Genomic DNA, 25,700 nt, shown 5'->3' with positions numbered 1-25,700 from the left:
GAAAATTACATAATGCTAATAAAAAGTAATAAAATTATATATATCAAAATGCTCACTTCTACGTATGTTTTTGTTATTGATTTAAAGATATATCATTGTACCTAAAGAATGATATATAAACTTTCAGACAAGTTCCATCAAAATTAGGAGACTGTCTGGTTAAAAAAAACCCATTAGATCTGCTTTTAAACTTTAAAAAAGATGATTTCATTAGCCATAAACTTTGTTTTGTAAAGACAAAATAATCAAACTATTATCTACAGAGCTCTTCTTCCCAAGAAGGTTAATTTAGCGGTAGTCAAAAAATGGTCGCCAGACCATCCAATCCTCTTTAACCAAAAAACAAACAACAACAAAAGAACCAGGTAAATTGTACAAACGCTTACAATTTCAGTTGTCCCAAGAACAAGAAATTAATTTAAAATTGGTTTGGACTAATTGTACCTCGAATACTGCAACTCCAAAGAATTTGGCGCCTGCGTGAGAGACGATGATTCGTCTGCTGTTTCCGTTGAACTGGACGCTCTCTATCGTGTTTTTGTGGCTGTCCACCCAGTACAACAGATTCTCCTTGTAATCTATCGCCATCCCCCGGGGAGACAACATGTCGTCCGACACCACCGTCCTCCTGTTCAGTCCCAGTAGGTCCGATACTTCGATTTTCGGATAAAAACCCCAGTCACTCCAAAAGAGATATCTGAAATTTTGGGGGAAAAACTTTTTTTTTTATCAAATCTTCCAACGTCATCAAAGTCAAAGGATAAGAGAGGCTTTGAAATGTTAAAAAAACCTCGTTGTCCACTCATAAACATGTATGGACAATGTAAATAAGCGATGATACCAAACAAAGCAGTTTTTAGTGAACCTGACATTCAGGAGTTAAATGACTGAATAACTATATATAGGAGCGTGTTAGAAGTACCATAGCTCAGCTGAAACATAATTACAGTGTTTTGTCGTTCAATGATCATCTTACAAACATATCAACGATAAAGTACATTTATCTTTAAGTAAATGTAGCAGTCTGCCAACACATCCACAAGATACCTACCCTTTCTGTGGATAAACCGCCAAACCATGTGGACTCTCCAGGTCTGTTTTGACAATCTGTCTGTAAAATGGATCCTCGTCTGTCTTGTTGTCTTTCAATGCTATCATCATAATTAAGTTGTATTTAGGATCCGCCCAATACAGATTATTGGAGACCCAGTCTACCGCCATTCCGTCAATACTTCCAGAGGTCCCCGTGTACAAGGTTTGGGTGGTGGTGGAGCGGTTGACCAGCATCAGTCCCTGGATCCGCTCCTTGCTCTTCTCGCTCCAGTACAACGTCTTCTGCCGGAAGTGGAATGCCAGCCCACGGAACTGCCACGCGGAGTGCGGCGCGCTGATGTGGCGCACGGTTACGTTTCCACTTGGTATCCACTCGTTGGGATCGCCTTCAATTCCAACAATCCTTGCTTTTCCGTTCACTAAAGGATTCATCGACCACACGAGGTTGGTTCCATGTCGAACTGTAACGGAATGTTAGACAAGTATTTAGTCTGTGCAGTGTAAACACACAAAGCACGTATATGGTTTATCACACAATTCAGTTCAATACTGTATTTCAACAGGAATTTTTGTATATTTTCTTTGTGTTAAAAATTATGGGTTAAATGTTTATTTGGGAACGATTACTAGTATAAACGGTGAATTATATTGTATCTTCATAGAAAACGAAAAAAACAAAACAAAAACAAAAGATGATCTTGTATCTCAAATAATATCCAAAAGCTCTTATGATTAAATAAAAATTAATGAGAACCCAATTAAATTGATATCATACACTCTCCCCACCGGAAACCCAAGTACATGTATGTACCAATGACCCGCAAGTCTATTTCGTTAAAAATGAAGTTTACATTGACTTTAATAGTGAAAAAATCCATAAGAGTCATTTTCTCTCAATATGTTGGTATATCAGTTATTTCCTATAACATCTTTAGAAGTATACCAAGACTCAACCAATGCACGAGTACCGCGTTTGTAATACGTTAAACAACGTTTGGGAGACTACTTCACATTAAACGTATTCCAGGGAAACAAACTTAATCATGTGTAGTTTAAACAAAAGAATTCTACTGACAGTTAATATTTCGGCCTCCTTATTATAAGTCAATCTCAAAGTGACACTTCAGTGTCCTCTCAGGAACAAAGCGTCCATGGAACCCCGCCCAAAACCCACGACTCATCTTAACTCATCTCTACTCTTCTAACATTACACTGACCCTTTTATAGTTCTGTGATGTACATATGAAGTGAATTACCTAACATAACCTCCATTGTGGCTTATGGTGATCAGAAACTCTCAACAATTATCTTTCGAAGAAAACAACAATTTTAAGCTTCCTTGGTCTTTATACTGTACAGTAACACAATGGCCAAAGGTTAAGGAGAAATACTTTAATGTTACATATACCGGTATTTCTGCTCCTTCCCCTTTCTTTTCTCTTTGATTTCAAATTGAGCAATGAAACTTTTATGTTGATAGTACTTGTACTTGTTCATATATTTACAAATTTATTATGTACAAGTCATTTCTGCTTTTCAGCCCATGTGTCCAGACTCTACATAATCCTAGTGAGATTTTTCTCAAGGCATTTTATATGTAAAAGGTTTACCTTCTTACTCTATAAAACGCTATGTGGTTTACATGTGCATTGTATAATTTTCATATTAGATCTAAGAACGAGTAAGTATTTGACATTCGAGATTTTTTAATGACATGAAATGTGAACGTTAATTCAGACAAGAGGGCACGCGGACCAATATATAAGTTTTGGGCACGCGAACAAAAATATTACTGAGGGGCATGCGGGCCTAAAAATATTAGGTAGGCACGCGGGCCTAAATATAAGTTTGGGACATGCTGACCAAAATATAAGTTATTGGCACGCGGACCAAAATACGTTACGTAAAGGGCCAACGTTCTCTGAGGTCATTGCATCCTTCTTTTGAAGTAGGCAGTGGGTTTATGCTTATGACATGTATTATGTGTATGAACGTGTCAAATATAATTTATTATACACCATATAGAATATACAATCTTGAGAGAAGAAAGAGCGAGAGGGAACAATTTTCAAAAACATTATTGAAGTCGTAAGGAACATAAAATGAAACGGAATAAATTGCCTTCAAGTGCCATGTAATTGGGCCCATGCGTCAAAATAAAACTACTGCTTGTCCTTGATACCATGAGAGCATAAACAGTGTACATTATGACTTGAAGAGTGTGTTCACAGAAACAAAGAGCAGAAAAGAAAAACATTTTTAATGGCGAAAGAAGTTTGATGCTTAATTTTTTACGATTTAAACTAATTGCATTTCTTGGAAACAAATCCAGGGCCCCAATATTAATTCACAATTGCATAAAATTTCATAATTTACTTTGTTGGATTCTTTAAATTCATTTAATAAAAAAAACCCCCGAAAACTTCTTATTTTGCGAATTTAAATTGTCATTCCAGAACCAAGATTGAATAACATAACCAGGACCAAAATCCCATCTTTAAAAAGCAATAGAATTTCATGATTTTCACTTACCCGAGTATCCTGTCTTTAGAATCAGTATAAAACAGCAACAGTACAATAAGAGTTCCATTTTTCACTTTTATTATCGTGTCTCTCCACACAATTAACGTAAAGACATAAGGGGCACTGGGTCTGATTTAATCCAATCTTCTGCCGAAGGAAGTCTCCGCCGAGTCGTTGTAACGCTGTAGTGGTCTATTTCCGGTTCATAAGTCGCGCTAAGCTGTCTTTACTTTTAAGAAGGATGACGAAATGACTTTGTTTATCCTGCTAGTCTTCCACTATATCGCCTCGATCTCCAAAATTATATATTTTGACATTTTGGTCTATGACTTCAATTCGTTTTGACTTCGTAGTAGGCTTTGCACCTTGGCCTATAACCTGATATAAAGTCTGTTAATGCAATGCGAGCTGGATTTTTTTTTAAATAAAATATTATTTTGCTGCAAAAACCGGTAATTATGATATCTACATGTAACTTTAACCTATATAAGAAAATCATAAGAATAATAATTTAACAGGAAAAAATTCTCTACAAGGATTATTATGATATGAATTTGCTTTTTAATCAGTCTCTAAATAGCATTCCAACAAATATATGACTTACAGAATCTTATAAACCATAATTCTTTTATTTTAAATTTAGCGGAAAATTTCAATTTTACAATGGAAATTTCCAACATAAAAATTGCGGCTTATGTTGCTTCAATTAATCTTTTACAAATAATATGACAGAAATGCATATTCACTAATTGGTTATTGTCATTATTATCAAAAAAAAAATTTATCATTTACGTTTAGAATTGTGATCGGCAAACGCACAAAACCTTCGCAAAAATGCATTCGTAGACTTTATATTTTTTTCGTAGAAATATTTCAAGAATCAGCTGAAAGGGTGCCATTGTTTTATACTGTAATGAAAATATTTCAAAATTCTTTTTAATAAATTATTTTTTTAATAAGCCCCTAAACATTTCCAAAGTAAGTTGAAATACATACATCAGTTCAGGTACAGTGAAGCACAAGGTATCCGGAAACTTCAGTTTACGGACTATTTTATCTGGCAACAGATTTTTTTATTTGTTATTTTGTATCAATTTATATATTCAGAATTTCGTGTTTCGGATAAGGGCAGTCTAGGTTTTTTTTTTACTAAAAAAATCAGTTTAACTATAAATTCATCTTCATTTAGCTGGACGGTAATATCTATTGTTATACTTTCATGTTAAACACTGAAATCTGATTGGTTAAGACGCAGTTCATAATATTTTCTATTACCCTCAGCGTTAGCAACGCACTTAGCAACGGGTAACATTAAAAAATTGTTACATGTGCGAAAATTATGCGCGTACGGTTCGCTGTAGAATTCACGTTATTCCTATATAAAAGCAGTAAAATTTTCTTAAAAGTTTTTAAAAAGACATTCAGTATAACAAAATAAATAGTGCCTGTTAGGGAGGATAACAGTTGAAATTGACACCCCTCGAAAACCATTGTCAACCTCCCCTTCGCATCGGTTGACAATGGTTTTCTCGGGGTGTCAATTTCAACTGTTACCCTCCCAAACAGGCACTATTTATATATTGTTATACTTTCATGTTAAATACTGAAATCTGATTGGTTAAGACGCAGTTAATAATATTTACTATTACCCTCAGCGTTAGCAACGCACTTGGCAACGGGTAACATTAAAAAATGTTACATGCGCGAAAATTATGCGCGTACGGTTTGCTGTAGACTTCACGTTATTCCTATATAAAAGCAGTAAAATTTTCTTAAAATTTTAAAAAAAGACATTCAGTATAACAAAATAAATAGTGCCTGTTTGGGAGGATAACAGTTGAAATTGACACCCCTCGAAAACCATTGTCAACCTCCGCTTCGCGTCGGTTGACAATGGTTTTCTCGGGGTGTCAATTTCAACTGTTACCCTCCCAAACAGGCACTATTTATATAATGATACTCCGCTTCAGGTGTTAAGGGACACCGGTTAATATTAATGTGGATAAAAGATTATAAACAAAATACCTTCACCGTTTTCAAATTTTTAAAATTTACCAAGAAATACTTTTTAATTTTCCTTTGGAAAGGTAAAAATTTCAAAAGCCTCAGCGGGATTCAAACTCAAGACTTACAAATTCGTAGCGAGCCCTGTAACCCATAGCGCTAGCTGTTAAGTAACAGTTTTGGGAAAGACAAAATTTATAAAATATGCTTGATTTTATTGTTTACATGTATTTTGATCGTATGTACGTCACAATATTGAGATGTCCCAAACCAAAATGCCCCTCTATTTCAAAGGAAGAATGTGCTTGATAAATCTGGTAAGATTTACATAATTTTGTGTTATTTATATTCAAAAAAGTTATTTTAAATGAAGTGTCTCGCAAATGTCTTGTTAGATTAAGTCAAAACCGGTAGTATGGGAAGAAAATCAACTGATCGGAAGTGGTATTTGTGGAAAATTGAAATGTCTAGAAATAGAGTCAAAAACACATAACGTAAATAGGCGTATTTCACACTTGGACACAATATATTTCGCTAGATTTATTTTATCTGTTATAGTTTGGTTAATATCATATTTTCCTGACCAAATAACAATATATAGAGCGGGTTTTTTTTGCATTAAAAACAAGGAAATTTCAAAGAACAATAGTAATTTTAATTTGTTGCTGTGCTATTTAGAATGAAAGGCAATAAACCCAGCATAAACACTCATTATAACCAAATATATTATACATTTATGACAACCATAGACACATTTCAAATCCGGACGCCCCACTTTTCCGGACGACTACAATAGGGATCGAAAGAGTCCGGATAACTGAGACCCCACTGTACATGTATAAAAGGTAAATGTATGCAATTGATAATTTAGCGTACCATATGGGTATACTTGTATACATGTATGGACAATAATGGTCAAAAATAAAAATAAAATGATAATTCATGTTATTGTTTATTTTAAAAGGTATATTAATATAAACGTACAAAAATAAATCATGAAGATAAATAATCACATTCATTTGCTGCAAATCAATAACTTTATGGAAAGCTTTTAGCATTCAAGAATTCCAATGGTCTGTTATTCTCCAGTTGATTTATAAGTGACATTGGTTTCTTTGGTTAATAATGCAATAAAAGCAATATTTTGATTACATACTCGCCAATAACTAAATAATGTATAGATATAACAAAGATTTAGCTCTGTCCATTATTCATGCCACGAAGAGCTTTTGCAGCTCTCAGTTTATTCTTTGCTGAAGCAAACTTTTCAACGACCATTTTATTTTCCGGATCAATGTCCAGCTTTGAAGTATCCGTCACTATTCTTGCTTTTATAAAGCCTTTCATGATGGCGTCTTGCACCGGTAATCGGTCCTTGGTTACATTGTCTACATATTCTCCACTCTCTTTGTCCAAAATACCACTACTGAGGGCATCAGCAAACGACACTTTCTGATTAGTCTTTTTGTCCAAGACTCCGTGAACTGCGTACGTTCTTGTTGTGCTTTCCGCTTCCGGATGATCGCCGCCATTATGGTATTCCACCTTGACGAGGCCACTGGATATTGCGTCATCAATGCTAATCAACTCTCCGGTTTCAGTCCTATATGTAGAATCCGTCTTGTTAATGATTCCCTTACTTATAGCTTGTGGCAAAGTCATTTCCTGTTCCGATGATGGGTCAATCACGTGACTTATCGTGTAGGGCCTATTTTCTTTAGTAGTTTTGATTGAGATGATACCATACGATTTTTTCTCTTCGCGGATTTTCTTTCGTGATGTAAATTCAAACATGATCTTGCCATCGTTCATGGCAGCAGTAATGGAACACACATCACCCGTGTCCGGATTTATGTACTGGTTTGTCGTCTGGTCGATGATTCCCAACATGATGGCTTCCTGCAGGGACAATTCCTTGTCATCATCACGTGGGTCGGTCACGGATGTGATCACGAACGTGGATCGCTCTTCTTCAACTGATGACATCACTTGATCTGTTGACGTCACCGTTGTTTCCTCGTAGGTTTGATACGACTCCTCTTCCTCGTAGCCATCAAGGGCATCCAGCTCCCCCTCCTCTTGTTGCAGCGGCTGAAATGAACAGAAAATATTAGCATCGCTCAGACACACAAATACATTGAGATACAAGGTATACTTGAGTGGTAAAAAGTAAGCATTACCTGAACTTGGCAAACCAGAAGTTCATCCACCGGTTTTCTGTTTTCAGTCGGGAATGGTTCTTTTGGTGTCTCAAATAGTGTCACTGATGTCGCCTGAGTAAGATCCTCGTTTGATACGTCCAATGTCGTATCCCAAAACCTGTAGTTATTATTAACAACAGTACAGTGCCATATAGTCATCTAGGAATAAGAATCAATGTAGCAGTCATGTGTAAAAAAAACCCAGCTTACTTTACGAAATGAGCCGACGTCACAAATTTGAGTTCATCCCATTTATCACAGACGAGCAAGAACTTTGGCGCCTTCAGAAGCTCCACAATTCCTTTGTATGTTTCCCAGTACGCCCAAAAATCCTGCATACCAAACATCAATTTATTCATTTATCAGCAACCAATATCGAATTTCAATAATTTGTCATTTTGAAGAGATAGAACTTACTTTGTAATTATTAAGGAGATCTTTGAGGGACTTAATCTGCACAACAACTTGCGTTAACATCTCGGAATCTGCAAAATTGAGATTAACATAGTAGTCTGATGTTGTTTTGAATAAGAGCTTACTACACTAAGTGTAGCGTTCATAATTCGGCGTTTGTTTTGATGATAACGTAGTTGTCTGGTTTTTCGTTGAAATAAAGCTTTGAATACTGAGGGTAGAATAATATCGTTTCAAATTGGTTTGGGATAAACGTAGTTAAACTTAAACTTCCAATAATGAGAGCAAATCCACGACGTTTGCTATAACCGTCACCTTGAGCTGTGGCCTTGCCATCCGTCTCCTCCAGGATCATGCGCAGTCGGAGAATCTTCTCCTGAAGCTCCTCAAATCCTCCGTAACCGTTCCAGTTCTTGAGGAGCGTGTCCTCAATGTACTTCAGCACTCCCAGTAGCTCCTTTCTTTCTTTGTCATTCATGCATTGAAGCATCTGAATCTAAACGGGAAAAAGACAAATCAATAAAATTAATGAATTTTTTTTTATAGATTTCAATTGCATATTCCGACAATGGTATTTAACAGAATCTGAAGACATCACCATTATGAGATGAATTAATGTCACAGATTTTGATTGCTATGTTTCACTCATTGTGTGTACACACCTCTTGGTCCGTCCAGTCTCTGAACACCAGACCCATGAACGCAATCATCTGGTAACCCAGCCTTTTGATGCTTGTGGTCCACATAGCTAGCAGTTGAATGCGAAGTCTGCAAACAGATAATAAGACCAAAAAATTAAGTTTGTGTCCCTTTTTTTTAAATTGGTTATTATTCAGAATCAGTAATCTGATGAGTAATACCTTATAACAGCTTCTAAGGCATCGCCAGATGGCCCTCTAATTAGGATTATAACAGACGGAACCAAAGCGGACTGACCGCGGGAATTCTTAACCTGAAAAGTGACAACACAATGAACACATGTATATAAGGTACTGTATTAACTACATTAAACTTGCTTTAGAAAAACTTTTATTTAATACTTGAACATATTTTAAAAAATTAAATGGATTGAGACATACCAGCCATTTTCCTTGCTTGCCATTGTCGAGAAGAGTCAATGTCTCGCCTTCATTAAATTCTATCTGTAGGGGAAAAAAATACATTGAATTTCGTTAATTTCAGAAAAAATATTTATGCACAGAACATAAGCGACGAACAAAGGAATGATGTTTTCTTCAGATAAATTTTGAAACATATCAAAGGCACCTCGTTGGTTTTGTAGTCGGTAAGGGAGACAACTGGGCGTGGTTCCTGGATTTTTTCCAGCCTCGTTTGGATTGGAACTATGTCACGTGCTCTGTCAAACAAACTGTCAACTTTGCTTTGCCATTGTAAGTACGCCAAGAGCATGTCCTGCAAACGTTCAAAAATGTAATACTAAAACATCATATTAAAGAGTAAGCATACAATTATCTTGATTTTTTTTTTTAAAAATCGAGGTTATATAGTTTTTATTTACTCTGTGTATCAAAATCTTGTTACATATAACATGTACGGGCCATAATTCAGACAGTTCCAGTTTATCTTGGGAAGTACATGCGCGAATCCTGGGGCGGGGAGGGGGAGTGGGAGTGGTCGGGGGCCAAAGCTTCAAACTTATTAAATTGAGATAGTAAATTTATCGACAATAGGCCTCGGGCCTCCTTCCCTCCCCACACCCCCACCCGGTAAACACAATTATCCCTCGAAACCTACCCCCAGGGAAAATTTTCTCGATCCGCACAGTGCGGTTTATGACAATTATATATTACTTCTGATTTATTACCAACTTATAAAGGTACAGCAAAAAGTCTGATGAAAGAGGCAAACCTCAATAGATACAATCAGAAAACTTTATGTAATTCATATAGATTTCTAAGATCTAAAGACTGTTAAAGTCTGTATTCTGCTCAAGGACATGTACCAGCAATATTATTTCAAGTTAATTCTGTAAAAAGGAATCGACAATTACTAAAACACGCCAAAAGCACTGTCCAATGTTTTATCATAAAACCTTATCACGCGATATTGAAATTCAAAAATATGTTTTTTAGTTAGTTTGAAATCCTATAACGAGCGCCGTCATAATTCTACTAACAGTTAGCTCCGACTGTCACAAAACGATTGACTCCACCAAACAACGTAACAAAATATACTAACACGTGGACAGCTTCTCTTCTTGTGAGACTACAGACCGGCAGATTACGACAGAGGTACTCAAGTTCTCCTGTTAGGGAGAAGTCGTGTTAAGCAGTGACTGGGCTCAGAACCAAAGGTTCACTAATTAGGGCCCCGTCACCGAAGACAGTACTTCATACTGACGGAAGCCCCACTACTTAGAAGATTAGAAGTCCAAGAGTATACTTATAGAGGATTGTAGAGTTATTAGTACACTCTATTACACACATTCCTTTAATGTTCCTTACAAATCTACTACACAAACAAATATATTTAACACTCATCCCGAGTTAGTCAGGGTCACGCGATTTCTTATGCACAAATCGCGACGCAAAATCTTTTAATCCCGTTTGTGGGCTAATCTTTGAGATTTGTATTTCAGTCGTGTATTTAATAGATTATTATTCGATTATTTTTGTCATTATTTAATCTTTTATTTGAATGGTGAGCATTTTTTCATTAAAAAAACGAACTAAATACACATTCAATTTTAAAGAAGATGGCGCATAAACGCGGGATTATATAACCTGTACGGGAGATAAAAATTTATGAACTGCTAAAAAGTATTTCAGTGAAGACTGACACACACACATATACTCTCTCTCTCTCTCTCTCTCTCTCTCTCTCTCTCTCTGTAGTACACATACTTTCATTTCCTCTTGAATAACCTTGACATCTGAGCGGTCCCCGCTGAGTTTAGAACGGTCAAAGGTCAAGTGGATACGAGATAAGGTTGTGTTCATCCAGTACTCCACCTCATCCACCTCGTGGAAAAACTAGAACAGAAAAAACAACAACAAATGAATCAGCAATATTTTTTTCTTCTTCAGAAATTGTCATTTTCATCGGAAACCTTTAACAGAATGTTCGCATCAACAACACACCTCATGAAACATGGCGGCATTTCTGAGATGAACCTGTGAACATTGTAGCATGGTGTCGATCCAGCGCCAGTTATTTCTGACTGCTATATGGCAATTCTAAAAAAAAAAAATGCACGACATGTGTTTCATTGAACATCCAATGAAAAAAACTTACAAAAAAGTACATTCACCTGAAACTTTGTCAAAGTGCATTATAATGATGGATACTTGTACATTTCTCTGTTGTATTGGTCAGTGATTGGAGACTAACCTTGGCTGTTTTGACCAAGCTCTCGTTGCTCTGTGATTTAGATCCGGTATGTTTGTTATTTTCTCCAACATTGACCAAGTGTACGGCTCGGGCATCGAAATCGTGAGACAGACTCTACAAAACAGACCATGACGTATAAATCATGCTGACGCCTACAGCAGAGAGGGGAACATTTTTTAATGGTATCCAAAAATTTTACTATTCAATTTTGCGAAGAAAAATGATCTATCGAAACCTATACATTGTTTATTACATACCGTATTTATCAGAGGTTAAAGATATGAATATTTCAGTTACATACAATTTTTATCAAAATTGAAATAAAAAAAGATCTCTTATTGATGATTGATTTTGAATCCCGATATATATACATGTAGTACATTATTTTTCAACATTTTTTTTCAGAGATACGTATTCTTTAAACGCCTGCATTGTGTGTAACGTAACGTTGATACTTTTTATGTGTTAATAAAAGATTTGTTCATGCGATATTGATTTGGATGTCCAATGTCTCTATTAGATTTGAGTGTATCAAATGTTACATGGACTACATGTACATATTTGCAATAACTGCATTTACATTTCTTTAATTATTTTTAATTACGCTTTTGTCGTCTATCTTCCATTTACCTCAACGTGTTCTTCTAAAGATGCTATCCCATTCAAAACTTCCATACACGACATCCGTTTGGAGGAAATTGCCTGAAATTGAATCGAAGTTATTCCTCTTTGCAACAACTTGTTTATCGTGGTCTTTATCCAGAAAATCTTGTCAGTCGATATTTCTTACATCTAACAATATTTCCAGGTTTATTTTCTTATCATAATAATAGAAGAAATGAAAATATTGCCTTTTTAATAACATTATTATTCACTGTCTTTGTTTAACCCCGTTTGTTGTTCAAAATGGAATTCTGCAGTGCAAGTCGAATAATTGATAAAACCAATAAATTCAGGGGATTTTTTTGTTTTGTTTTTTTACATTTCATGCAATGTTTTAATTATTAGTATACTGAAAAATATTTGCGAAACTTTCATAGTTGTCTAAGTCTAGGTCATAGTAGACTTGAATCTTGTACAAACCACTTGGTTGAATAGAATATTATTTGTGTGTGTGATCGATACAAATTTTGATTGATGAATTGTTCCTTTGTCGTGGTATACATAAAGACGTCATTAAAAGGTGTTCGTTGATTGCTATGTGAGGTGATACATACCATTGCGGATTCATAAGAGTTAGATATTTCCTTGGTATCATCATCAGATACTTTCTGCAAAAGATAATTTAAATTCATTTTTGATGATAATGATAAAGATTATAGTGAATCAAAAAATATTAAGTAAGCCTTTTTAAAATTTTGTTTTCCTACAATAAACTGTACTGTACCAGTATATAACATGGTATTATCACATAATGGTTTTCTGAATTAAACATGAACTTGTTTTTTTAATCTTGGAGGTACGCGTTCTGAACAAATTGGGGTTTTTTTTCCAACAAATGAAAAATAAAGAATTCATTTCAGTTTGTCACTCTTTCTCTCTGTTTGTAAATAATTTAAGGTAAACTACTTTCAACGCTATAGAAAATCGATTTCACAGAGAAACTACCTTAGTTATTAGCTAGAAGTGTGACAGTTCAACCTCAACATCACTTACGTGTCGGGTCATGACCCTTTTTATGTTGTCTTGGTAACGGAGAAGCTCTGTGCTTCTATTCTGTTGACGAATCGAGGCTTCCAAAATGGCTGCCTTACATATCCCAAAAGGGTCTGTTTCCAACTCACTCTAAAATACACATAATGAACTGTCTGAGATATTGCAAACTATACATTGTTGAAATGGTGACTATCTGAAAGGGTCGCTCTGTAAGTACACGGAATTCAGAACACTGTGCCGGATAATTATGCCAGTGCCAAGGTGGCATTTTTGCACCCGCTCAAGATGCAGTTTTGGAAAAATCCATGTATACCAAATGATAGACCGTTGTCTAGAGAGTATATAATCACTTTTGTTTTTAGTGTGTTTCACCTTACAGGTGAGATATTTACCTTTAAAAATTAATATCCCATCGGAAAATGATAATTCCCATAGGAGAATTGACTCTCCTACAGGAAATATTGGCAATCCTATAGGATTTTTAAAAAGTCCTGTAGGAATTATATTTCCTATAGGAGAATGGTAATTCCTGTAGGAATTTGATTCAGACATGTAGTTTTCCTATAGGATATTAAGCTTTCCTATCGGATTTTATCAAATCCTATCGGAATTGAAATTCCTATAGGAAATTCTTGTATTCCGATAGGAAATTTCAAATTACCTATAGGAATATTGATTTTCCTATGGAAAAAATTATTTTCCTATAGGAATTTATTTTTGAAAGGTAAATATCTTACCTGACAGGTGAGATACACTGATAACAAAGGTGGTTGTTAACTCTTTAAGCAATGGTCTATCATAAGGCATATTTGAATTTTTCGATATATACAGCTTAAGCGGGTGCAAAAATGCCACCTTGGCACTGGCATAATTATCCGGCATAGTGTTTCAGGTGTAAAGTGTTCTAAGGGGTTTAAATTTTATATTGCAAATGTACATGTATTAAGGAAAATTTTGTCTTTTTATCAAGTAAGATTTTTTTTTCTTTTGCTTATTTTAGAGAACAGGAGGAAGGACATTTGTTCAAGGTCACTGCAGACATTTTGCTCATAAGCACTTTAAGGTGAGGTTTAGGTCAGTTTTGGCCACAGGAAAATAAACTTTATTTTATTATTATAGATTAAAATCAAGGATTTCACACGAAGAGGTTTTTTAAACCTTGACCTTTATCCAAACAATCGGCTCAAGGTCAAAGCGAATTTCCAACCAAAAGACACTATGTGGTTGAAGTTTGAGCAAAAATGATAGACAGAGAATCGAAATACTAGTAATGCACTTAACAAATAAAATCGGACGGACGGACGGAAAGACTGATCGCTACTGGGCATCCGACAGGCTGGATCTTGATCATCATGGTTAAATCCACGAATAGTATGCAGGTATACATGTATTTCACACGCTCTGATCTGTTTAAAACTTTATGTCTAACTTTAATTTGCAATATCAAAAGAGATTTTACACTGAGAAATCCTGTTATTTTTTTACATTTCAAATGCCGAGAAGGAAAAGTACATGTACTGGTAAATACAATGGTTTTGTCCGAGAAAATATACTGAACAAACATAACTGTGGAGGGTAAAATAAAAAACAAACTTTACACATGAATCCATCCCTACCTTGTCATTTTCTACAGAGCTTGGAGAAGATTAGGGGGATTTTAGCCAGATATTTTTGCATACTATCCTAGATGAGAACGTTCGACTGTGGGAAAGGAGGAATACAGGTAGTAAACTCACCTGGGTATTAAGCAGCCACTCCAAACACTTCTGTACATCTTCTTTTGCCATCTTTTTCTGAAAAAAAAAATAAGAAAAAGATAGTCTTCACCCTTCTTATATCAATTCCGATGGTGGTGGCATTGGAGTTAAATTTCCAAACATTCCGCTAAATACAGTATATTTGGATCGTACGTCGCTACATTTACACCTAGATGTGAACTTTAACCAATCATTAACCCCAAGCGTAATGTGCAATTAATTCTCTACTTAAAGGTTGAGTTATTGGGAAAAGGTGTGCCGATTTCAGTGAAAGGAAAGTTTGATAAGGCCCAAAAACACGTTATCAGTAAAGATCAAATCTGTTTGATCTTATTTTTCTAACCCCTCCAGGTAAAACCCAACAATACAGGCCTCCAAAGCATTGTAAAGATTCATCAAAATCTTAATTATATCCCCCTCTGGTATTCTGACAGGCAATGATATACCAATACACGATGTGGAGTATAGAGGTTAAAGTTCATATTTAACGAAACCTCTATCCAGCTTTCCGCCAACCCTGCGAAAAAGTAATGGTTACAGTTGGCGCGAAACATATTGTACATGTAGAAGTACCTTAAAGTTTCATTGTCCACCACGGATGTTTCCAGGCGCTATGTATTCTAATTTTGTGACACATTATCAGACAAATTGGGCAATATCTTGCCATCAACGACGACCCCTGCTGGGTCGGCACCAATAAAGGTCATAAAAGATTCATATTGACACCTTGCTATAGAGTCACTGACAATAAAATTTTCCTTAACAAATCTAAATTCAAATTGATTGCTACAAATTAACCAGTTTATTTCCATATGATTTCTGTTAAACATGGTATACAGACGTAAACAAATTTAAATGGCGCTTTTTATCGTGTAGACGAGAATTTGTTCGTCTGTTTAGTCGGGCTCCAACTTTGATATTCCACACCAGGAACCACATGAAATCTACCCCGACACAGGTATTGCATAACAAAACAGGATCTTTTAAAACATCAATGTCAACTGCGTCCTCAGCCAAACGTGAAGTCGTTAAAATCCAATGAAGTAAAACTATAACGCCTGCAGTCCTAATTTCCATTTGATCCGAGGAAAATGATAGATCAGTTGTTTTGAACTATGCATATTTAAAATGAAGATAAAATATCAAAGCTAAAGCAACATAGAAATAAAATGAATACCTTCCTTGCTGAACCGTGCACAATCTGGAAGTGCAAACAAATCGTGCAGCAGACCCTAAGATTTGCCAGGGGTATATGACTCAGTTTTCATTCACAGTCAACCGATATAAACACATGCAGTCAAGGAACCACCGATACAACCCACGTCAAATTTATAGTAATTGGGAAAAATGTCATTTGCAGCCGTTATGCAATGGATTGCCCTTATCGGTTTAATCTGTCAAATATGTATAATTGTGAAAAACATAAAAACACAGTCAGCATAATTGGAAATAACCTTAGTTAGCCAATGCATTCAATAAATAGAGCAGTTAAACGACCCATTTAGCGCTGAGGGAGGGCTTTGTCATTTTTTGGTTTAAGATTTAACGATTGCAAGTCAACTAACCTTTTGAGGTACGGGAGATACATGTTCTTGTGTCTCCCTCCGTTTAAAGGCGAATCGAAAGGCGTCCCGACAGTAAAACCAGATGATGACGAAAGTCAACATGATGAAGAAGCCTGCGAACGAAAGGATTCCGAAAAATTGTTCTACCCCTATCCAATTTTTTCAAGATTTTAGTCAAGTTCGAAGTCCATTGATATAATGCGATTAAGATAAGTAAGTGTGTATTCTCTTTTCAAAAAGAAATAAATCGATATTAAATGCTCTTTTGGAAAAACAAAACAAGCAAAGAACTTATTAACGAAATCTGATATGACCAAAAACAAATTAGATAGATCTCACGAAATACACGCACAGGCTACGTAAAGCGAATAATCCGGCCAGCATTCGAATCCGACGAAATAGAAATCCTTGTTTTTGAAAGCGTCCATGATTGTGCTCGATAACGTTCCCGGAAATGAGGTAACGCGGCCCTAGTTCTGTCTGAACGCCTACTCTTCAATCCAACTCTCGCCTCGCAGCGTTAAGGCAGTGAAACAAATTTTTTGATATACGATTAGCCAACATTAAATATTCAATACGTTTCCGGCTGCCTAGGTAAATTTGACAATCTGTCTTACGTGAAGTGTTTTTTCCACAGCTTTTTATATTTTACAGATTATTAAATTCTTTGACTCTAACCCTCGTGTTGGGACAGTTTTAGAACATGGATTATTGGTGCCTTCGCAGTTGATGCGTGAAATATTTTTCTAAGGTGTAAAAGTATGAAGGCTTCACGGATCAAACATTCAATTCAAAATCCCTATGGACATTTTAGTTTGGGTTTAAAACGAATACAAAACATTTAATCCACATTCAACAACTTACTCTTAAAAGTTGTTTTATTCTGTATGTTTACCTGGGAAGGTCATACATGTACATTAAACGACAACTTGCACATCCTTGCGATTAGAAATTCAAAATATTTTCATTCATCTTCAGTGGGAGTAATTTGACACGTCATGCATATTTATGCATTTATTTTTGGTCAAAATCAACAGGCTAGACCAGTTTTGAAAAACAGACGTACTACTACAACACCATATCTTCAAAAGTACGTGCAGAACAATAAAAATCCTCTGTTGCGCACATGTCGATGCGCAATGGCTCAAAAGGTGACAAAGCGACAATTTACACGTGCGTTGGTGCATACATCAACAAATGACTATGAAACAGTGCACGACCGTAAAATTCTTGTGGTAAACAGGGTCAGATCACCTAGCTCTTACAGATATGCATGAATATTTGCCATGCTGACCACAGCACTCTAAACACTCTACCAAAATACAGAACCGAACATTTTTTATGTAAAGGAATCGCCTCCTTCCTCCCTAAAGTTAAAATGCTATGGTTTTGTCCCCATGATCCATAACCTAGCATTTGCAATTTCTATGGAGAATAAAGTGCGAGTATTTATTCATTTTCCTGATAAAATCAAATCTCGTCATTAAAAAGATCTAACAATGCTGACCAGCTGCAAATAGTCGTCTAAACGAACAAACGTTAACCCTGTCCCTCGCCTGGACAACTATGGCTCATTGAGCATATTGCGATATAAACATTAGATTGATGTTGGAAAAGATAAAAACCATTCGGGCCCTTTGGATCTGTTGGTAACACTTTAGGCTTGTACTTTTAATCCGAGTTTCCGGACTTGGAAGACATTTAGGACTGTGCCCCTTTAATCTTTGAATCTTATTGAGATCGGTAACCATTTATGACACCCATTCCTCTCACCCTCATTCAAATACACATGTACATGTTAACTGTGGTGCCTTAAAGACCAGACCAGTCTATTCACATGTTTGTATTACGTAAGAAACAAAAATCGATTGATTTGAATGCTGATTTTGCATTCAATATTCTCGCTAATTTATTTGTTGGTCGTGACCAAGTAAGTATCAATAAAAGAACAAGGTTGGGAATGAGTTAGGATTTTACATTATTGGCAATTTGTTGAACCGTTATCACTGAACGAGAGAACAACAAGGGGTCTTTAATTGAAATATGCCCGGTAACTGGAATAGTTATGGGTTGAATACGCTTCTCTTATACTAAGGTCACGAGGAAACCACCCCAACCCCACCACACACAAACACATGAGATATTACCATCCTATCCCCCCATGATAGTTATTTACAATATCTAAATACATATCATAAATTTCATTTTTGTCAAGAGTTCATTTGACGCAAACACTGAATGTCTTACCAAAGCAAGAGTTATCTCTCTTACATGGAGAACAACCTTATAAGGATGGTTTGATAAACATATAAGGCTGTGTTGAGGAATTTTGTTTTGAAACTTACGTTATTACTGTTAATGTCTTAAGTAGATAATTATACGCTTGAAAAACCGAACAGAAACTTAAAAGTGACACAAATGGTAATTCATTTTTTTCTCTCTAGTTAAAAAAATCAAATTGGGAATTGCAATTTTGAAAGCAATATGAGCTGCAATTTTCATGATGAATTTTTTTTTAACGAAAATGTTATTTTCTACTAAAATGACAAAACTATCATGATGGTTTTTAAATTTCTTTTCGCCAAATTTTCGTGAAAAAGGCCGTTAAGGAGCCTTAATTGGAGCAAAATTGAATTATTGTCGTCCTGTACAAAAATTTATTTGCTATATGTTCCTAAGAAGAGAAATCTTTCCTCTGAAAAAAAATTAATGGTTTTTTCAAACCTTATTTATCATACAAGTTTAAGTTATATGCAGACTTATCATACTATAGCAGTATTTACAATTAAAATTCTAAAAAAAACAAAAAAATACAGCTCATATTGCTTGAAACAACATCCCCTTTCCCTTTTTTAGTCATGTTTGTTTGAATGTCATGGATGACAAAATTAAAACGCCGTGATCCAGCTTAAGACACATTGTCTTCTCATTATCAATGAATCTCTTTGCTTCATCACACAAACTTCTAGGCCATGATTTGTTTTTCTTCAGACCAAAAACAAGCCATCAGCGGTGATTTGATAATTATCGTACAGGTACTGCAGTCATACCACCATAATCCCCAGACCGAGTCAACCCAGGACGATCTCGTTGTGTCGTGAATTTATGAATGTCAATGTGTATTTTTATGTGCGATTTCTGTCATTTTCACCATAATTATGCTTTGATCTGACAATCGGAAAACTGTTAACTTTATCTTCGTCACGAGAATTGATATTGTCTACACAATGTTCTCTTTTGTTTATCATTATTATAGATATACTTGCAATTATCATAGGAATGTCAAAAACAACAATTTAATCTTTAAACTGAAAAGTTGACCATATAAATTTATAGGTTATTCAAGTTCCATTTCTCGATTGCCTCGTGCATATAACAATTTCCAAGTTGTAATACTTCCACGATGATTCCAAAAAGGGTATAATAAAGATCAAATTAATGTACAACACATTAGGAAGAACTTACCTGTATTGCTGTGAATTACGCACTTCCAAATCAATTGAACATTTTAGAATTAAATCTGCAATAACTTCAATGCAGTGATTGAACGGCAAGAAAATCCGGCTAAATGTTTAAATAGCCTTTCTACACAAATAAAGTCAAGAAAGCGATTAATGGAGTAGAAAACTCGCGCCTTTGTGGATCTGAACCGGTTGTGATTTCTACCACCAGTAAATTTGATATCCCTCACTCTCCACCCTCTAACCAGACTTTTGCTCCCGTAGATGAAATGCAGCAGAATATTCATACGATTAAATGGTACAGCTGAGGTGGGGGTGGGTTTTTTTCTCTTTTTTTGAAAATTCAAGTAAAAAAAATTCTCAGGAAACTGAAAATATCTGCTAGTCAGCCATGCGAAAGAGAATAATATGCAAAGCTTTTGAAATGTACCTCTACCAATGTAGGCATTGTCCCATTTACCAAGTAATAATAATAGATTAATTAAATTATTTCCTGTCTAAAAACCCGTCAAACATGTGTTTTGCAATATGCCTACCTGCTCGAGACACCAGACCGAGACTACAAATAATTTCCTGGTTATAAGAATTCAATATAATCACAGCCCTTTCTCCCCTTTTCTTTTCATCAAAGGCTTGCTAGCTTATTGTGACATGGTGTGACGTGATGCGTACGCTACAGGTGTGTAGTCGATCTAAAACTGAAGAGTCTGTGTCAACATGATGTCCCCATTCCACGGGGGCAGATAGACACACAGATATCAAAATTCCACAACTGGTTGTGGTCCAACTCCTTGAATACCGGTTATGTCTATTCTTTTTTTTTTATTTTTGCCAAAAATCAAGTAGGCATTCTGAAGGATTATTCACAGTAAAATGCAGCAATATTACTTAATGATATACATGTATAACACATTATTTAGAATCTCTGCAAAAAGTTATCAGGGGGAAATGCAGGGCTATAGAGATTTAGCAGTCATATAGGCAAATCAGGCTTCTTTATTCTATGGAGAAAACCTGAATGAAAATCATTTTAAAACTTCAAGGATATGAATGACTTTATTATGACTTTTCGTAAATAAATATTTGCACGGATGAATATTTTGTGTGCGAAATTCTCGACCGGATTTTTATTCCAAAGGAGCTGTGGGGATTTTGATTAAAACCTATTACATTTCTGTTACGTATGATGAACAAAGCCCTCTACCCAGGGTCTGGGGCCCTGATTTACTGTCAGGTTAGGGTAATCTGATCGCCATCCCGATTACTTAGTATGGTATTATTTACATAAGTATAAGATTTAAATTTTTCCTAGATCACGCGAGATAAGATACATATTTTTATTGAGAAACCGGTTTGGTCGAAAATTCTTTTATGAATTCCTTTCTGTATCTTCACAGGTTTAACAGAAGGGATTCGAAAGCATTAATAAAAAAAAATAAGTACCCCAAAATAAAAAAAATCGAACAACTGTTTTTCATTTAAATTTCTTTAAAACGGGGTCTTTGAACAATAAGTATTTTAGCTACCTACATTTAGTAGCTTTTAAAAATGCCAGCTGCTTGTTTAATATATTGAATAATATTATATTTGGTTACAGGTGAATTAGGCATAACATGATGTTAACACCGACTTTTGCACGTGTGTACACGTGCACGGTGAAGATGACAGCATGTAGGAAGTGAGTACAATGTAAAAGACTGTGATGACAGGAAGGAAATAAATTGGCTTCCGCTATCTGAAGCTATATACAAGCTCCCCAATGATAACATGTCATTTACACGTGTGCTGTGAATGAAATTCATATCTATATCAATAAAAATATATACACGTGTGCATTAATGGCAAACTACCCATAATAAAAACTTGTAGAACTCTACTGCAGTGCAGCCCCTTACCTGGTATTTAGTGCGTCCAATACTTCCTATGGAGGACAAATGAATCCAATTATAACAGTGAACTACTTCCTCTAAAGGCTTCCTATCGTGGGGATCCACTTTGAACAATTATTATTACATTAATTTCACCAAAAAATTATTACTTCATAAGGCATCCAGGATTAACACGTGCAATGCATAATCATTAATAACGCATGAAGTCAATGATATTCAATAATGGGAGCCACTATCAAGCTGTCTTCATTGACATCTGTGGATAGGAATGTACGAACAGAAAGAGGGGGCATGAGCCCACAGAAGTGCCATTGTTTGCCCAGATTTACTGTACAACTGACAATAAAAAGAAAATACTTAGTTATGTTTAGTTACACCTGGATAATGATGTAGATTATTTTTACCTGAACCGTCCAGCGAAGCCACATAATAGTCCGGGTTAGCTGCGATTAACTCTTGTACGCCAAGAGAGACCTACTTCGATCCAAAATACATCTGACACAATTAGGTTTCACATGTGCTCATTAAATTATGAAATTTCATATACAAAACTTCCTGTCTCAACGGTCACATACTGTGAGGGAGAAATATAGATTTACTACGAACGCTCTGCTATTTTGGGGACGGTGCGTTCATTCAGACAGTGTGGTTTTGCCTTTGCACTGCAGGTTAAAGTTAAGGTGAAAGTTTGTCAAAGATTAATTGTCGTGCATTGTTTAATGGCGTGTTGACACTGCTGAGATTGTCTGACGGTGAAACTATCTCCGACATGGAATCGCCCATAAATCATTTTTATATGGGGCCCGTTATCTGGATATTAAAGGGAGACTTAATATTTACGGTCACCTAAAGAGGACCCAACCCCAAACCATATTTAAAGTGGACTTAACGGGACAAGAGGTATTGATGCAATTTGAAAATCCTGTTTTGAATTTATGGCGACTTTTTATTATAGATGTTTTAGATAACCGGGACGCCTACTGAAAATATTTGCACACAAACATGGGCAACATTCGTCATCAGGCATAGCGCATTTAAAACACGCAATGCGCCTCCGCCATAAAAAATCGACTGCATAGTTCACATTAGGTGGGAATAAACTGACAGATAGTATCTTAATGTACCATATTTGGATTTTCACAGGTAATGTATGTAAATATAAAATCGAAATAAATATTTTTGACTTAACTTGATGATTCAATTTATTTCAATTTTAATATTTTTATTGCAAAACTCGGGATTTTGAACTGCGTGTGTGTAAAACTTGAACAAGGTCGATAAAAAAAATCCAGGAGTATCTAGGTTATACAGAGAAAATGTGGTAGGAGCTTGGGTCAGCTGAGCAATTTTGATGGATTGTCGGGGGAGAAATCTAATACTACATCCATTAAGTCCAAATGACATTTATATTATATGTACTTAAAGTCCGTGTGAATTCTATATTCATTTGATGTGTAAGTAAGAGATCAAGTAAGGAAAAATAAGTTTTGATCGCAGAATATCAGTGAATTAAAAATATCGCCTCAAGAGTTAAGATTTAAGAGAATAGGTTTACCAATATCCCTGAGAAAATGCTATAAATGATTATCATATAATTTATGATTAAATGTAAGAAAGTTATAACCAAAGTAAAGGCATTTTTCAGTTTAATCAAAGGAAATCCAGATTTTGTAGGTTAAGACACTGAGAAACCACTTTTCATTATTTGACAAAACTGAAAATGAAGAAATTCTTAATATCAAGGACAAAGTTAGTTGAGACAACATGCGTTTTATTGTGCATATGTGTACCTGGAATAAAATTCTCATATGGTCATTGTTAATAATTTGCCTTGTTATTAATAATCCTCTCGTATTTGTCTATTCTATGTAGCATTACATGTATCATGAACGGATCCAGAAAATTTTCCGGAGAGGAGGGGGGATTGCATAGGTTAGGGGGGGGGGGGGGGCTTGATCCGCGCACGCTATTAGAATAATCTAGCACATTCATGCATTTAAGTGACAACATGCGTCATGTACATGATCTACAACAATGATATAAAATTTGATGAGAAAACTAAGAATATAATAAAAATCAAAGTACTGAAGAACTGACGGGAGTTGATTTTGTCGATGTTTGTTTATTTTAATATCAATGATATGTCATTTTGCATGACAAGTACATGTAGTTTCTAATTTGTATTTGAATTACGCACATTTTTATAATATGAATTTTTGGACTTTTTCGACAAGAATGTCGAGAATCCCCCATATGAATCATGTTAAATAATATATAGAGTAGAATTAATTCAATCAAACTATGTATCAGTAATATATAAATAGTGCCTGTTTGGGAGGGTAACAGTTGAAATTGACACCCCGAGAAAACCATTGTCAACCGACGCGAAGCGGAGGTTGACAATGGTTTTCGAGGGGTGTCAATTTCAACTGTTATCCTCCCAAACAGGCACTATTTATTTTGTTATACTGAATGTCTTTTTTAAAATTTTTAAGAAAATTTTACTGCTTTTATATAGGAATAACGTGAATTCTACAGCGAACCGTACGCGCATAATTTTCGCGCATGTAACATTTTTTAATGTTACCCGTTGCCAAGTGCGTTGCTAACGCTGAGGGTAATAGTAAATATTATTAACTGCGTCTTAACCAATCAGATTTCAGTATTTAACATGAAAGTATAACAATACAAAATATTTCTCGAAAATTGTATGGATCCAAGCAATATTGAACTCTAGTCTCGTTCAACCAAACGCTCGGCTGACACAGTAAATCTCCGACAAGCATTTACGGAGACAGCCGAGCGTCGAGTTGAACGAGACTATATTGAACTCTGGCGTAGGATTACATACGACTACAAAAAATATTTAAATTGTTCGTACCATTTAAAATCTGATTATTTTCAAGGTTTTTATAAATAAGTTTCCTTGAAAAACAATGCTTTAGCATACATTACATCGAATTCATCAATCATTTTCAAGAACTAAGTCTTGTCAGCAGCGATGATTTGTGCTGAGGTCCAAACACTGTTTCACTTTCGGTTTGTCTGAGTAACTGCATAGGAGAGTTGATTAAAATCAACTCCCAAAAACCGCACCACCTCCAATAATGAAATCATGTTTAGATGGTAAAAAAAGGCGTGTATATCTGTTTCGGTCTGAAAATCGTGATCCAAGATGATGGATGAAACCAAAAGCTTACAGTTCTGTGGGGTATAGGCTTAGGGTACCTAACGCTACAAATATGTCTGTGAATCTTGAATAGCAAGGATTTATTTTTTGACAACTGTGCATTGCATTGATAACAGGTAGTGTACGTAATAACTTGATATATGTGGATCCTTCGTTCAATTCTCGACATTGTATTCTAATTTATATGCTTTGATTCTACGAAGCAACGTAAAAATGCTTGAAAAAGAGAATTTATTTTCAAACTGTCTCTTTATGAACTAAACAAAAATGGAATTGCGTGCCGTGTATATATTAAAAATTGGTCCGCTGAGTCATCAGAAAAAAGGAACAACAAGTTTTGACTTCGGCTCAAGGTCATTTGTCATCTCTGTTAGATGACCCGTTAGATCTTTCTAAGAGAGATAACTCGGATCTAGGTTACCGCACTTCGTTTGGTTACGGTTCTTTGCCCATACCTACAGATTTGTTATTTAGATCACGTCTATTCTAGCTATGAAATAAATATATATTTCTATATCTATTTATCTTTATCTACATGTATATACATAATATACTAGTATATAATCTATATATATTCATGGTAAAAAGTAAGCAGACTAGCTCGAAATAAGTCAAGGATTGTAGACACACATCAAG

General features: G+C 35.4%; 2 protein-coding genes across 7 annotated transcripts in view; both read right to left on the bottom strand.

Annotated features, from left to right (window-relative positions):
- Positions 1 to 3,772, bottom strand: part of LOC128181360 (low-density lipoprotein receptor-related protein 4-like) — a 30,225-nt gene extending 26,453 nt beyond the window's left edge. Inside the window, exons 1-3 of the mRNA XM_052849733.1 lie at positions 3,586 to 3,772; positions 1,052 to 1,514; positions 445 to 697 (exon numbers count right to left, since the gene is read on the bottom strand). Coding sequence (XP_052705693.1) covers positions 445 to 697; positions 1,052 to 1,514; positions 3,586 to 3,643 — 774 coding nt within the window. The 5' untranslated portion in view covers positions 3,644 to 3,772. The remainder of the gene's footprint in view (positions 1 to 444; positions 698 to 1,051; positions 1,515 to 3,585) is intronic.
- A 2,747-nt stretch (positions 3,773 to 6,519) lies between these two features.
- On the bottom strand, positions 6,520 to 22,513 carry LOC128181008 (uncharacterized). Of its 6 annotated transcripts, XM_052849252.1 has the most exons (18): positions 16,877 to 17,120; positions 16,525 to 16,637; positions 14,939 to 14,995; positions 13,203 to 13,331; positions 12,764 to 12,817; positions 12,177 to 12,248; positions 11,547 to 11,660; positions 11,297 to 11,392; positions 11,060 to 11,188; positions 9,462 to 9,608; positions 9,275 to 9,337; positions 9,056 to 9,147; positions 8,858 to 8,963; positions 8,511 to 8,691; positions 8,199 to 8,266; positions 7,992 to 8,113; positions 7,761 to 7,899; positions 6,520 to 7,671 (listed from the first exon to the last, which is right to left on the bottom strand). In XM_052849252.1, the coding sequence occupies exons 1-18, from the start codon at positions 16,950 to 16,952 to the stop codon at positions 6,775 to 6,777; spliced, it is 2,655 nt and encodes an 884-aa protein (XP_052705212.1). In that variant the 5' UTR covers positions 16,953 to 17,120; the 3' UTR covers positions 6,520 to 6,774. The 6 variants fall into 6 exon arrangements, with proteins under 6 accessions (XP_052705212.1, XP_052705213.1, XP_052705214.1 ...); XM_052849253.1 differs by lacking the exons at positions 16,525 to 16,637; positions 16,877 to 17,120 and adding an exon at positions 22,279 to 22,513; XM_052849254.1 differs by lacking the exons at positions 16,525 to 16,637; positions 16,877 to 17,120 and adding an exon at positions 20,522 to 20,718.
- Positions 22,514 to 25,700: the final 3,187 nt, after the last annotated feature.

Source organism: Crassostrea angulata, chromosome 4, assembly GCF_025612915.1.
Source record: "Crassostrea angulata isolate pt1a10 chromosome 4, ASM2561291v2, whole genome shotgun sequence".
Classification (NCBI taxonomy): Eukaryota; Metazoa; Mollusca; class Bivalvia; order Ostreida; family Ostreidae; genus Magallana; species Magallana angulata.
Note: the sequence above shows the minus strand (reverse complement) of the source record. Positions and strands in the feature narration are given on the sequence as shown.

Coding starts and splice junctions, on each gene's coding strand:
- LOC128181008 (XM_052849252.1), bottom strand. CDS start 16,952: ATGGACGCTTTCAAAAACAAGGATTTCTATTTCGTCGGATTCGAATGC. Junction 9,609..11,059: donor TTATTCAAGAGGAAATGAAA/GTATGTGTACTA, acceptor GAACGTTTGCAG/GACATGCTCTTGGCGTACTT. Junction 7,672..7,760: donor TTCTGGTTTGCCAAGTTCAG/GTAATGCTTACT, acceptor TGTTCATTTCAG/CCGCTGCAACAAGAGGAGGG.